Source organism: Anolis sagrei, chromosome 4 (assembly GCF_037176765.1).
Source record: "Anolis sagrei isolate rAnoSag1 chromosome 4, rAnoSag1.mat, whole genome shotgun sequence".
In the NCBI taxonomy this organism is placed as follows: Eukaryota; Metazoa; Chordata; class Lepidosauria; order Squamata; family Dactyloidae; genus Anolis; species Anolis sagrei.
This window is the reverse complement of record NC_090024.1, coordinates 83,371,646-83,387,208: the sequence shown is the minus strand read 5'-3', so window position 1 is coordinate 83,387,208 and position 15,563 is coordinate 83,371,646. Positions and strand designations below refer to the sequence as shown.

The 15,563-nt window shown below is 42.5% G+C and overlaps 1 protein-coding gene across 1 annotated transcript; it reads left to right on the top strand.

Annotated features, from left to right (window-relative positions):
• Positions 1–5,616: 5,616 nt before the first annotated feature.
• LOC132774587 (transmembrane protein 14C-like) lies at positions 5,617–13,362 on the top strand. Its single transcript, XM_060774801.2, has 5 exons — positions 5,617–5,749; positions 8,507–8,583; positions 11,273–11,374; positions 12,327–12,414; positions 12,608–13,362. The coding sequence occupies exons 2-5, from the start codon at positions 8,508–8,510 to the stop codon at positions 12,663–12,665; spliced, it is 324 nt and encodes a 107-aa protein (XP_060630784.1). The 5' UTR covers positions 5,617–5,749; position 8,507; the 3' UTR covers positions 12,666–13,362.
• Positions 13,363–15,563: the final 2,201 nt, after the last annotated feature.

Below are 15,563 nucleotides of genomic sequence, written 5' to 3'. Positions count from 1 at the left end.
GAGCCCAGTCCTTATGAATGTCTATATATCTGAGACCCCTTCAGGAGAGATACAATAGGATATAAATAAATATTATAATCCATACACATGATAAAACTGAAAACATGTATGTGTGTATGTGGCTGGGGTGCCCACTTCCACAGACAGGCTCCCACTTCCACAAACAGCTTTAGCCCACAGTGCTGTCCTCAAAGCACTATCTCCCAATGCACTACCTCCAATGCACTGTCACCCAAAGCACTACCTCCAATGACATTTCAGGGTGTAGCAAGCGCCATGAACTCTCTCCAATGACATTTCAGGTTATAGCGAGCGCCATAAAATGTAGCTCAAACCCTGCCAATGTCCTCCCCAAACACCATACTGCCCATCACCCAAGGAATGCTCTCGCTTGGGGACAATTTTACTCTAGATTTTACATGTTTCCTTCACCATAGACATCTTAGTGCAGTGGTTCTCAGGCTTCCTAATACCACAATCCCTTAATACAGTTCCTCAGGTTGTGGTGACCCCCAACAATAACATTATTTTCGTTGCTACTTCATAACTGTCATTTTGCTACTGTTATGAATCATAATGTAAATATCTGATATGCAAGATGTATTTTCATTGACTGGACCAAATTTGGCACAAATACCTGATATGCCCAAATTTGAATACTGGTGGGGTTGGTGGTGAGACTGATTTTGTCATTTGGGAGTTGTAGTTGCTGGGATTTATAGTTAACTTACAATCAAAGAGCATTCTGCACTCCACCGATGATGGAATTGAACCAAACTTGGCACAGAGAACTCCTATGAACAACAGAAAATACTGGAATGGTTTGGTAGGTATTGAGTTTTGGAGTTGTTCACCAACATCCAGAGAATACAGTGGACTAAAACAGTGATGGATCTGAACCAAACACAAATACTCAATATGCCCAAATGTGAACATTGATGGAGTTTGGGGAAAATAGACCTTGACATTTGGAAGTTGTAGTTGCTGGGATTTATAGTTTACCTACAATCAAAGCGCATTCTGAAGCCCACCAATTGGACCAAACTTCCCACACAGAACCCCATGACCAACAGAAAATACTGTGTTTTCTGATTGTCTTTGGTGACCCCTCTGACACCTCCTCACAACCCCTTCAGGAGTCCCGACCCCCAGGTTGAGAAACACTGTCTTAGTCTCTCAATTTGTATGGAATTTTCATGATTCCGCCCACTGCCTTTTCCTTAATCCTTTCCTACTCTTTTCAACTCTGCACAACAAACAGAGCAGAACTGATCAGCAGCTAAACTTACTGGAGAGGTTTGGGGGATTGACTCAACATGATGGAAATTGTGGTTTACTCTGCATTAAGACAGAGCACTGTGACCCCCACTGACAATGGACTTGGGACCACATTTGGCACACAAACCCCCCCATGACCAAAAAAAAAAAAATACTTGAGGTATTTGGAGGGATTTATAGGAGTTGTAATTCACCTACATCCAGAGAGCACTATGAACCTAAACAATGATGGATCTGGACAAAACTTGGCACACAGAGCCTCGACCAGCAAAAAGGTCTTTGGGGAAAATTCACCTTGATTTGAGGGAGTTGTAGTTCACCTACATCCAGAGAGCACCGTGAACCCAAACCAATGGATCTGGACCAAACTTGGCACACATACATTATATGCTGAAGTTTGATTACTCAGAGTTGGGAGAGTTGGGGGGGGGGGGGATGACTGACTTTCCTTTCTGGGAGTTGTAGTTGTAGAATGGGAGCAGCAATGTATCAGTACTTCAAAGGCTGAGTGTTCCCTTCAACTCAAACAAGGAAAGTAAAATGATCATTCACAACAGGAGCAGATTCCACATGATTTGATTATCACCTGGTGTTGTTTATTCGTTCAGTCATTTCCGACTCTTCATGACCTCATGGACCAGCCCACGCCAGAGCTTCCTGTCAGCCTGGCATAGTAAAGAAATAAACAATGGCTCTGACTGGAATCTGGAGTTTTGCAAAGATTTGTGAGCTGTTTGGGGCCCCAAATTTGGAAAACAACCGTATAGGAGGAGGGCACATGGGTATACCCTGAGTGATGGATTTTTCAAGTAATAATAATAATAATAATAATAATAATAATAATAAACCTTTATTTATACCCCGCTAACATCTCCCAAAGGACTCGGTGTGACTTACAAGATGCCGAGGCCAAATACATCAGCAAAACAACAACATAACAAATACAACAATAAATAAACTCATAAAACAAAGCAATAAACATTAAACAATAGCAATAAACATTAAACAATAACACCATGACGCAATTAAAAACTATGGCCGGGCCAGATGTAATGATTAAAAATTTTAAAATGCTGGACATGACCAGGTGAAATGGATGTGTTTGGCGATAAGTGCAGTGTGCAGACAATCTTAAATCTCTGGTAAAGTGCATTGGGACATGATGCTTGGAGTTTCCTATTCTAGGAAGGCATACTGGAACAACCATGCCTTCAAGCTCTTCCTAAAGACTGCCAACGTTGGGGCTTGTCTGATGTCCTTGAGGAGAGAGTTCCAGAGTTGAGGGGCCACCACCAAGAAGGCCCTGTCCTTCGTCCCCAACAATCGCGCTTGCGACACAGGTGGGATTGTAAGCAGGGGCTCTCCGGATGATCTAAGAGTTTGTGTGGGTTCGTATGCAGAGATGCGGTCATGCAGGTAGGCGGGTCCCAAACCGTTTAGGGCTTTGTAGGTAGGCACGGAACATTTTTTTTCTACAGCACAAAAGTCAGAGGAGCTTGGTTGTTGTGAGTTTTCTGGGCTGTATGGCCATGTTCCAGAAGCATTCTCTCCAGATGTTTAGCCTATCTATGAACTCTTGTCTATTTGAGATAGGTGTGAATGTTTCATTTGGCCAATTGAAACATCCACACCTACCTCAAACAGACAAGAGTTCTTTCTCCCACCCTGGACATTCCACAGATATATAAACCCAATTTTCTTAATTTTCAAAAGTCTTCACAATCTCTGAGGATGCCTGTCATAGAAGTGGGTGAAACATCAGGAAAGAATGCTTCTGGAACATGGCCATACAGCCTGGAAAACTCATAACAACACAGTGATTCTGGCCATGAAAGCCTTCGACAATACATAAGAGGGGCTAATTCACATCTTTTGATTTCTGCAATAAACACGTGAAGGCATAGTTTGCTGGGAATAGAAGATGGGACTGGTCTTAAGAGAAAAGAATTTCTTCCTCCTGTTTCATAATCTGGAGACAAAGAATCATTTGTTTGTACTGGTTTCAGGAACGTTTGTGTTTCATGAAAAGCTGTTGATCAGGCTGGTCTAGTAGTTCATTTCCCTGTCCATCCATTCACTTGTGATTGAAGTTTTCAAACAAAAAAGAAGGCCGCTCTCTTTCTGACAAGAAAGCCTCACCAAACTGCAGCTACCAGGATTCCATATCATTGAGTCAGAATGTCGTGGTGAAGGAGCATTCACTCTGGGAATAAGAGTATTTAGTCAGATACCAATTCTACAAGTTCTCCCACTTAAAAAGATGAGAGAGGCCTGTAATTGACATCAAAGGTAGACCTCAACTATGAGAGACAACATGAGAAAACACATCCAGAAAATCACATTGTCTGATTTTTAACGAATTTATTTGCAAGTTATGGTGGAAAATAAGTATTTGGTCCATAACAAAAGTTCATCTCAATACTTTGTTATATATCCTTTATTGGCAATGACAGAAGTCAAACGTTTTCTGGAAGTTCTCACTAGGTTGGCACACACTGTTGCTGGTATGTTGGCCCATTCCTCCATGCAGATCTCCTCAAGAGCAGTGATGTTTTGGAGCTGTTGCTGGGCAACACAGATTTTCAACTCCCTCCAAAGGTTTTCTATAGGATTGAGATCTAGAGACCCACTCCAGGACCTTAAAAGGCTTCTTACGAAGCCACTCCTTCGTTGCCCTGGCGGTGTGCTTGGGATCATTGTCATGCTGAAGGTAGATCTGGCCATGGTGGCCCACGCATTAGTCACCTCCAGATTGGATCACTGCAATGCACTCTACGTGGGGCTGCCCTTGAATACGGCTCGGAAATTTCAATTGGTCTAATGGACAGCATCCAGAATACTAACTGGAGCGACTTATCGCGAACGGTCAACCCCTCTGTTTAAGGAGCGCCATTGGCTGCCATTCATTTTCCGGTCCCAATTCAAGGTGCACCTACAAAGCCCTGAACGGTTTGGGACCCGCCTACCTGTGTGACCGCATTTCTGTTTACGAATCCACATGATCTCTTCGATCATCTGGAGAGGCCCTGCTCTCGCTTCCGCCCCCTTCACATGCACAACTAGTGGGGACAAGGGAGAGGGCCTTCTCTATTGTGCCCCCCCCCCCGACTCTGGAACTCACTCCCAAGGGATATCAGACAAGCCCCCACATTGGCAGTCTTTAGGAGGAGCTTGAAAACGTGGCTGTTCCAGTGGGCCAATCACAGAGTTGGAAGAGACCTCATGGGCCATCCAGTCCAACCCCCTGTACAAAATCCACATTGAACTGGGCAGTGTGGACTCAGATAATGCAGTTCGAAGCAGATATTGTAGATTATCTGTCTTGGTATTCTGGGTTATATGGTTGTGTGGAAGGGACCTGAGTCTCCACTGACGGATAATCTGGGATAAGCAGATCATAGAATCATAGAATCATAGAATCAAAGAGTTGGAAGAGACCTCATGGGCCATCCAGTCCAACCCCCTGCCAAGAAGCAGGAATATTGCATTCAAATCACCCCTGACAGATGGCCATCCTCTGTTTAAAAGCTTCCAAAGAAAGAACCTGCACCACACTCCGGGGCAGAGAGTTCAACTGCTGAACAGCTCTCACAGTCAGGAAGCTCTTCCTCATGTTCAGATGGAATCTCCTTTCTTGTAGTTTGAAACCATTGCTCCATGTCCTAGTCTCCAAGGCAGCAGAAAACAAGTTTGCTCCCTCCTCCCTATGACTTCCTCTCACATATTTATACATGGCTATCATGTCTCCTCTCGGCCTTCTCTTCTTCAGGCTAAACATGCCCAGCTCTTTAAGCCGCTCCTTATAGGGCTTGTTCTGCAGACCCTTCAGTCAGGAAGCAGGCAGGCTTTGAAGCTGAAAGAGCATTCAGTGCATTCAGTGCTAATCAAGGCGGCCAATTGCAACAGACAAGAGTTCTTTCTCCCACCCTGGGCATTATACAGATATATAAACCCCACTTGCCTAGTTGCCAACAGATCTCACAACCTCTTGAGGATGCTTGACATAGATGTGGGTGAAACATCAGGAGAGAATTCTTCTGGAACATGGCCAGACAGGCCGGAAAACTCGATGCAAGCCTTCGACAACACATAAAAGTCTGGAATTTCAGTGTGTATATTGCAGTCCTGTATACTTCAGAGGGAGGAACTGATCCCTATGACCTCTGAGGATTCCCTGCCTGAGAAATGCAATCCTATGCAGTCCGTGGGGGATTTAAAGGCGCACCAACACATACACATTATACAAGCTAATTGGTGAGCAAGCCACAGCTTGGGAGAACTCCGAGTAAGGCGTCGTTGGCCCTTTTCTTCCTTCCGCTCGCGAGCAGGGAAACGCAGGGCTCTCTGCCGGTCGTCCAGCCTGATCCTCGTGCACGCGCGATCTACCGCCGCTGGAGGGACCGAGTGGATCAACTTTGGTAGCAATCGGGGGCGGGAGCCTTGGCGCCTGAGGCTGCAACTTTGCGGAAAGGTCAGTGTGGACAAGGCGCCCTCCACGACCTCTTCCTCCCTCGTATGGGTGCATTGATATTACCCTATATAGACAGAATGAATGCAATTTGACACCACTTGAACTATCATGGCTCAATGCTTATGGAGTCATGGAGGCTGTAGTTTTACAAGGCCTGTGTCTCTGCCCTTCCACACAGCCATATAACCCAGAAGATCAAGGCATAAAATCCCACAATATCTGCTTTGAACTTGGTTATCTGAGTCCACACTGCCGTATATTCCAACTCAAAGCAGATAATGTGGGATTTTATTTAGCTATGTAGAAGAGGGCTCTGTCATTCCAGACAAGCCCTATATCCCAGAGATCTGATCCAGGTTTTCTGTTTGTCCCGGATTATCTTGCAGTGTGGACTCATATAATCCGGTTTAAAGCAGAAAACTTGGGATCACATCCTGGGATATAAGGACTGTCTGGAAGGGCCCAAAGTGTGCTAATACCTGACCAAACTACAGCTCCCGCAATTCCACGACATCGAGTAATGGAGGGGATTTTAGGAATTCGGATCCAAAAAGTAATTCTCCAAGGTCTGAAAAAAGGACTAAGGCCGCTTCCACACAGCTGAATAAAATTCCACAATATCTACTTTGAACTTTGAATATATGACAGTGTGGACTCAGATAACCCAGTTCAAAGCAGATATTCTGGGTTATATGGCTGTGTGAAAGGGCCCTATGTACTCAAAGTAAGATTTCCTTGGGGGAGAGATGATTTACTATTTCTTCAATTGGGTCTAACTTTGTTAGTACACATTACAAATAAATACATTACCTTGTAGCATGTTACTTTTCCTACCTAATAAAACCACAATAGAGTCTCACTTAACCAACCTTTGCTTATCCAACATTCTGTATTATCCAACGCAGTCTGCCTCCTACCTGGATCCCCAGGTGAGGGAAATGGAGTGTTTATTTACCTGTGGAATAATGTCCAGGGTGGGCGAAAGAAAGATCCCTTGTCTGTTTTGGTGCTAAATTCGTAAATATAGTAATTACTACTTAACATTACCATGTATTTAACTGCATTTTCTGTCAATTTGTTGTAAAACATGACGTTTTGGTGCTTAATTTGTAGAATCATAATGTAATTTGGTGTTTAATAGGCCTTTCCTTAATCTCGCCTTATTATCCAACATTTTCGCTTATCCGACGTTCTGCCGGCCCATTTATGTTGGATTAGTGAGACTCTACTGTATCTACAAGTCAGCTCTCATTCCTTGAACTCTGATGGGAAATATACAGTTCTAGTATTTTACCGTTGTTGAATGAAATTGAGACAATCTTCTGAATCAAAAATCCAGAAAGAGGAGGCAGATACCATTGAGGATGAAGATAAACACAAAAGCAAAAATTCCAGTTTTAGCAAAAATTTTTTTGCCAATTTCAGCACAGATAGAGCAGGTGTCAGAAATGCTTGAAAATTTACTTGATCAATTATCTGCTAAAGATTGTATACAAGAGTGCATCTGCACCGCAGACATGACTTGAACTGCCATGGCCCAATGCTATGGAATAATGGAATTTGTAGTTTTGGTGGGGCACTAGTACTTTTTGGCAGAGAAGCCTACAGGCCTTGCAAAACAACTACATCTTCACACTAGAGCATGAATCCACTTAAAATCCGGTTTCTGCCTCCTGCAGAATTCTGGGGTTTGTAGTTTAAAGAGACGCCTTTAACAGACTCATTAAACTACAAACCCCAGAATTCTGCAGGAGGCAGAAACCGGATTTTAAGTGGATTCATGTTCTAGTGCAGTGTTTCTCAACCTGGGGGTCGGGACCCCTGGGGGGCCACGAGGGGGTGTCAGAGGGGTTGCCAAAGACCATCAGAAAACTTAGTATTTTCTGTTGGTCATGGGGGTTCTGTGTGGAAAGTTTGGTCCAATTCTATCGTTGGTGGGGTTCAGAATACTATTTCATTGTGGGTGAACTATAAATCCCAACAATTACAACTTCCAAATGGCAAGGTCTATTTTCTCCAAACTCTGTCAGTGTTCACATTTGGGCATATTGAGTATTTGTACCAAATTTGATCCAGATCCATCATTGCTTGAGTCCACAGTGTTCTCTGGATGTAGGTGAACTACAACTCCAAAAACTCAAGGACAACATCTACCAGACCTTCCCAGTTTTTCTCTTGGTCATGGGAATTCTGTGTGCCAAGTTTGATTCAATTCCATCATTGGTGGAGTTCAGAAGGCTCTCTGATTTTAGGTGAACTATAAATCCCAGCAACTCCACCATTACCAAATGACAAAATCAATCACCCCCAACCCTACCAGTATTCAAATTTGGGTGTATCGAGTATTTGTGCCAAATTTGGTACAGTGACTGAATATACATCCTGCATATCAGATATTTACATTACAATTCATTACTGCAGCAAAATTACAGTTATGAAGTAGCAACGAAAATAACGTTATGGTTGGGGGTCACCACCACATGAGGACCTGTACTAAGGGGTCGCGGCATTAGGAAGGTGGAGAACCACTGTTCTAGTGTGATGAGGTCCTATCTCCCATGATTCCATAGCACTGAGTTCAAGTGATGTCAGACTGCATTAATTGTATTCTTCCCCCTTAAAGATTTGGAACCTTGAAACCCCTCAAAAGTGTGAAAAGCTGAACTGACCAAACAAATCTGACTGTTTCAAGATAGATAGATAGATTCTAAGGTGCAGTATTTGAATAATACTCTATGATCATATATATATTTCCAGGATGAGTGTGGACTGGCTTGGCTACGGTTATGCAGCACTGGTTGCTTCAGGTGGAATAGTTGGCTATGCAAAAGCAGGTATTGTATTGCAGAGTGCTCAGCTTCTTATCTTTATTTTTTCTTCTTCTTCTGTGTTCATTAAATAACCCCTAAACACTAGTGTTGCACCTTGTAGCCTTTTCTGGCAGAATAAATTGGAATGTATTGTGGGTGCTCAAACAGAAATTAAAGAGCAGCATCATGTGATGGAGCGAGTTTGAATTTATATTTAAAGATAACTTTAGTTTTCTGGAGAGGCCTTCTGGTGGCACAGCAGGTTAAATCACTGAGTTGCTGAACTTGCTGACCGAAAGGTCAGCAGTTTGAATCTGGGCAGCAGGTGAGCACCTGTTGTTAGCCCCAGCTTCTGCCAACCTACCTGTTCAAAAACATGCAAATGTGAGTAGATCAGTATCTGCAGAAAGGGAATGGTACTCCATGCAATCATGCTGGCCACATGACCTTGGAGGTATCTATGGAAAATGCCGGCTCTTCAGCTCAGAAATGGAGATGAGCACCATGCCTCAAAGTTGTACATGACCAGACTTAATGTTCCCAGTATTCCTCAGCATTAGCCATGTTGGCTAGGGCTGGTGGGAAATGTAATAGTGTAGTGCTTTGAACTTCTGGGTGACTTTAGTTAAGTCACACTCTCTCAGCCTGCAATGAAGACAAAGGCAAATTTGACTAAATCTTGACAAGAAAACACTGCGAGAGTGTTGCCTTAGGGTCACCCTAAGTCTGAACCAACTTGAAGGCACACGACAACAGCAAACTAGAGTCCGTCCCCCAACAATCTGAGAGACCATGAATTGGTCTGCTTAAAATGTCTGAGAAACTGTGATCTAGAGGATAATATGAAATCCTATCTTGGTTTAATTTTTAATGAGGCACAGGTTTTTCTTGTGCGAGATGACACATGCTACCAGGGTGCTTTTCAACAAATTGGCAGTGCAAGCAAGTCAGGATATTAAAAACAATAGTGTCTTTTCTTCATAATTCAGCAAAAATGTAGGAGGACAAAAGATACATCTCCACTGTAGAATGAATGCAGTTTGACACACCTTCAGCTGCTATGGTTCAATGCTATAAAATCATACAATCATAGAGGGGTTTTTTTTCCATGTCAGGAGCGACTTGAGAAACTGCAAGTCGCTTCTGGTGTGAGAGAATTGGCCGTCTGCAAGGATGTTGCCCAGGAGACAGCCAGATGTTTTACCATCCTGTGGGAGGCTTCTCTCATGTCACCGCATGAGAAGCTGGAGCTGACAGATGGGAGCTCACCCCACTTGCCGATTTGAGATGCTGACCTTTTGGTCAACAGTCCTGCTGGTACAAGGGTTTAACCCTTTGCACCACCAGAGGCTCCAGTCATAGAGTAATAGAGTTGGAAGAGACCACATGGGTCATTGACCAACCCCCTGCCATTCAGGAAAAGCACAATTGAAGTACCCCTGACAGATGGCCATCCAGCCTCTATTCAAAAGTTTCCAAGGAAGGAGCTTCCACTGCTGTCTGAGGCAGAGAATTCCAATGGGCTCTATAGGCTCATGAGGCACTAACACTCTTTAGCATAGAAGGCTAAAGATCTCAAAACTACAACTCCCAGGATTCAATAGCATTGAGTCATGGCAGTTCAAGTGGTATCAAACTGCATTCACTCTGCAGTGAAGGTGCACCCCAAAAGAATGAACTCTGCTTGTGAAATTCCTATAAGCACATCATGAGAATAAACATGGTTTAAAACTAGCACAGCTCTTGCGACATTTCACTAAGAGCTTCAGAAAACAGAAGGGTACATTGTTTGTTGCAGGTTGTTCATTGAATATAATTGCTACATAATATGCAGAATATGTTTTGTTGGAGAATTGCCCCCCCCCTCCTTCCTCATCCTCTCAATTTTTTTTCATAGAAAAAGGCTACTATGTAGACTAGTGACAATTGAACTCTTTCACCAGGGAATCTATTTGGGCCAATTCTTTCTTGCATTCAGACATTGTTGCTATGTTTCTGGTACAGCAGGCTTTGGGAGGGGTAGATTTCTCTCACTTCCTGTAGTCTCACCCCTATTCTTAACTATGAGTCATTTAGAAGTCAGATGTTTGTAACTCTGGGACTGTATTTATATTTTTAACTCTCATACTACAAGGGAAGTTTCTGCCATAACACAAGCTGGAGAGATGGATTTATTTTTGTGTGCCATCAAATCATTTCTGATGTATGGCAACCCCAATGGCTATATCACAGGAACCCCCAGTGGCACAATGGGTTAGACGCTTGTGCCAGCAGGACTGCTAACCAAAGGATCAGCGGTTCGAATCCAGGAAGTGGGGTGAGCTCCCACCTGTCATCTCCAGCTTCTCATGCAGGGACATGAGAGAAGCCTCCCACAGGATGGTAAAACATGTCCAGGCGTCCCCTGGGCAACATCGTTGAACGGCCAATTCTCACACACCAGAAGCGACTCAAGTTGCTCCTGACACACACACACAAATATATATATCATAGTGTTTTCAGGAGCTGAAAGTGTGACTCATCCAAGGTCACCCAGTACATTTCCATGGCTGAGAAGCAAATCAAATCCTGGGCTCCAGTCATAGTCAAATGCTTAAAAAACTCCATGTTGGTTTTAAATGGAATTATACCCTCCTTCCATAGATTTGTACACTCCTCCACCTTAATTAGTCTTCCATCTTCTAATAAGTGCAATCTTTTTTATTTACTACAGGTAGTGTTCCTTCTCTAGCTGCTGGTCTCCTTTTTGGTAGTTTAGCAGGACTGGGTGCGTATCAGCAGTCTCAAGATCCAAAGAATGTTTGGCTTTCTCTGAGTAAGTACTTTACTCGTATTTTGATATATGTATACAATTTCTACAAAAATTAGTCACTATTATTATTGGCTCGCAGTAGCTGCTTCATATTCAGTACGAAGCAGGACACACGTTGCACATATTTGTTGCTGCCGCACTTGCTAGTAGGACGGAAAGGAAACATCTCCATCCTTGTGGGCCCTATTAGAAGCTGAATGGATCTCTTTTGCCTAATCAAGCTGATGGCTCTTTAAGTGGGCTAGCAGGGTCAGGACAGGTTTATATATCTGTGGAATGTCCAGGGTGGGAGAAAGAACTCTCGTGTGTTTGAGGCAGATGTGAATGTTGCAATTGGCCACCTTAATTAGCACTGAATGCCCTTTCAGCTTCAAAGCCTGCCTGCTTCCTGACTGAGGGAATCCTTTGCTGGGAGGTGCTAGCTGACCCTGATTGTTTCCTGTCTGGAATTCTCCTATTTTCTGTGTTGCTCTTTATTTACTATCCTGATTTTAGAATTTTTTAAAAAATACTGGTAGCCAGATTTTATTCATTTTCGAAGTTTCTTCCTTTCTGTTGCAATTACCCACATGCTTGAGAACCTGATGAACCAACCTGGACACAGCATATTATTTGAGAACAAAGAAATGCTGGACCATTCTAACAACCACCAGGTCAGACAACACAGAGAAGCCATTGAAATCCACAAGCTTTGAAGTTGCAAGGCCATTTAGTGCTAATCAAGATGGTCAATTGCAACATTCACACTTACCTCAAACAAACAAGAGTCCTTTCTCCCACCCTGGACATTCCACAGATATATAAACCTCAATTGCCTAGTTTCCAACAGGCCTCACAACCTCTGCCATAGATTTGGGTGAAACGTCAGGAGGGAATGCTTCTGAAACATGGGGATTACAACCTGGAAAACTCACAGCAACCCAACCATTCAATTGTTTTGATCTTTCCCTCTTAGTTGCATCTGGAACTCTAACTGGTGTGATGGGAATGAGATTCTATAACTCCAGGAAATTCATGCCTGCAGGACTAATTGCTGGTGCCAGGTACAGGTTCAACTTTTGTTCTCCAGTGATCCAACTCTGAAGGGCTCTTTTATTGAACAAGGGCAATGGGGTGCTTTAGTTAATACTGGGTTGGTATTGTGGCCCTCTCAATTTACAACCATCACTTAGTTTATTTGTACTAAAATCTACAACAGTATTCACTCAAGTCTTGATTTACATTGCATTTCAACAGCTTACTAATGGTGGGGAAACTGGGACTACAGATGATGGAGAAGCCCCTTCAGCCGTAATTGTGCAGCGGATAAGAAGCAGATGATTTTCTGAAGAGACAGCTTTCGAAATGCTTGAACTGAGCAGTGAAAACAATCAAAATTATTGACTCCCCCCCCCCCCCCCCCCAAAATAGTACAATACAGAAATGGGCAGAGGCTAGTGAGGGCACAAATGAGTCCCAGGCATTATCTTAGAAAGCAGGCCCTCAGCTTACGCACATTTTGAGTCAATTCCTTTCCTCATTGGTCCCAGCCTGTGGAAACTTTTTATACATTTTACAGACTTTTCCCATTTATGGCATGGCATGACCAAGGATATTAAACTACAAGAGCACCATGTTTGTGACACCAGATTATTATTTTTATTGACTACTGTTGCACAGTTGCTCAAGGCTACATCTATATTACAGCCTACTTCTGACAGTTTTTATCAAAGCTGTGAGCACTTTAAAATGATGTATGGAAAACCCTGATGGTTGTAAGCATTGTTACACATATGTATCATGTTTACTTCCCAGCCCTGCCCCCACATTTAAATGCTATCTATGGATTTAATACAAATGTGTATCTTTTCTTAAGTCGGCCTACAATCAAGAGACAGCATTTAAGCACATAGTATTTTTCTCTTTAAAATCAGGTTGAAATTTGCTAATTTTCATGTAACAGCAATTGGAACAATGATTTGTTTATTAATAAAACAAGTAGTTCTTCTGGGTCTGGAGGAGTGACATATTTTTGTGTGGGGTGTGTAAGTAAACATATTGCTTGGCCAATAGTACCTAAATGTACTAATTAGATTTTCACTGACATTTTTTGAAGACTATTTTCAGATGTACGATTGCATTGGTCTAGACATCTGTGGATGCAAGTGTATATACAGACTTACAAATGGGCACCTTTACGTAAATTTTGTAATAATTGGGTGCAGAATTATATTTAGAGTAGGCCCACTGAAAATAATAGAACCAAGTTAATCATTCTAACTAAAATTGAGAGTTTAAATATATGCCTGCATCCAACCCACTGCTATTATGGATCTTCAAAGCATTTCACCTATAGCAGCAGAATACTTCGTTAGGCACAATAAAAATGACTCAATCAGTTATTTGATAAGAGTGTAGCCTTTAGAGTTCACATTCCATTTAGAACTGCAATTCTCATTCTGTTTAGAACTGCAAAAGCTACAGTCCTAGATTCATTTACCTCAGAGTAAGCCCCACTGAATACATTTAGACTTGGCCTTAAGTAGACACACTTAGGATTGTTCTTTAAGTATTGTATAAGCAGAGCTAAATTGGTGGAATCCACATTTTTTTCAAAAAAATACTTTGTCTCGCCAAAGAGGTTTTCAAATCTTCTCAGCATAAAATTATCATTGCATGGGAACTACACCCCCATTTTAAAACAAAAAATAGTTTATGCTACACAATTATTCACTCCCTAACCCAACATTCAAGTATCTGATACTGGTTCCACAGCAAGCACTGCAGACAACTCTATATGTTTCAGCCCCTTGTCTTTTTTTTTTTAAAAAAAGTCAAACAAGCATATATTCCCTTTTCCCCATGTTTTAGAAAAATCTTGTCCAACAAATACTTTTAAAAGTCTGGATTCCAGAAGCAACTAGACACCTGTATACCTCCCTTTAAACCAACAGAATTCCGATATAGTTATGGTGGACTGACTAATGTTCAGAGGTTCTTGTGAATGCTCCATGCTTTGAAGATCCTGCTTTCCTAATTTAAAATAAAAATGGCAAAGCAGTGCTCACTCCTCTACATTATATGATGAAAGACTGCACTGAAGTCACTGGCTTAGTTTTTTTTTTCCATGTCAGGAGCGACTTGAGAAACTGCAAGTCGCTTCTGGTGTGAGAGAATTGGCCGTCTGCAAGGATGTTGCCCAGGGGATGCCCAGATGATTTGATGTTTTTATCATCCTTGTGGGAGGCTTCTCTCATGTTCCCGTATGAGCAGCTGGAACTGATAGAGGGAGCTCATCCGCCTCTCCCCAGATTCGAACCTGCAGCCTGTCGGACTTCAGTCCTGCCAGCACAGGGGTTTAACCCACTACGCCACTGGGGACTTCATAATTGGCTTAGCTGACAACACAAGAAGAAAATAGGTTTTATAATATCCTGGGAAGACTTTAAAACAGGTAAGAATGAAAGCTGGATAGGACCCAGATGATGTTACTGAACATACACCCCTGACTAAAAGAGCAAATGGGTTTTCCCCCCTTATATCCTGGTTCTGGTGATAATAACAACAACAACAATAAAAAAATTTATTACCTGTCTCTCACCGCAGAAATCAAATTATGACAAATACAGCTATAGCAGTTTCAAAATCTCCTCCTACAACCAACATGAATAATTTCTGGAAAATGGCGGAATCACTCTTTTAAAATGGGAAACACCCATGTCAAAGAACCCAAAGCAGCTCAATGGCCATCTGCCCACACCCTTCTTTTTAAGCACCCGATGATCTAAAGCAGTGGTTCTCAACATTTTTTTGACCAGGGACCACTTGATCAAGGACCACTTTGATCAGGAACCACTCTCCAACATTAGTATCAAAAGGGTTACGAATCAGTTTTTTGTCAATTTTAGATTCGGTTTGGTTATTTGGAGTGATGATTCAGAAAATTACATTGGATAGACCTCATCAGCTCTAGTTTTTGATACAGAACATATACCATCCAGTCGCCATCTGCTTGCCCACAGAAAACTGTATTTAATAATCTAGAGCTGATGTGGTCTATCCAATGCAATTTTCTGAATCAGCACCCCAAATAACCCCAGGAATAGACCTAAAAATGAAGACACCAAGGCATCCATGCTTCCAGGGACCACATGGAACAGCTCAGCTCAGTGGGAGGGAGGGAGGAGAAGTAGAGGCCAGGAGGGTTATTTTT

Bases quoted from the DNA above. Each gene is read 5' to 3' on its own strand.
- LOC132774587 (XM_060774801.2), top strand. From the start codon at position 8,508: ATGAGTGTGGACTGGCTTGGCTACGGTTATGCAGCACTGGTTGCTTCA. The intron at 8,584-11,272 runs GTATTGTATTGC...TATTTACTACAG, and splicing joins AGTTGGCTATGCAAAAGCAG to GTAGTGTTCCTTCTCTAGCT. The intron at 11,375-12,326 runs GTAAGTACTTTA...TTTCCCTCTTAG, and splicing joins GAATGTTTGGCTTTCTCTGA to TTGCATCTGGAACTCTAACT.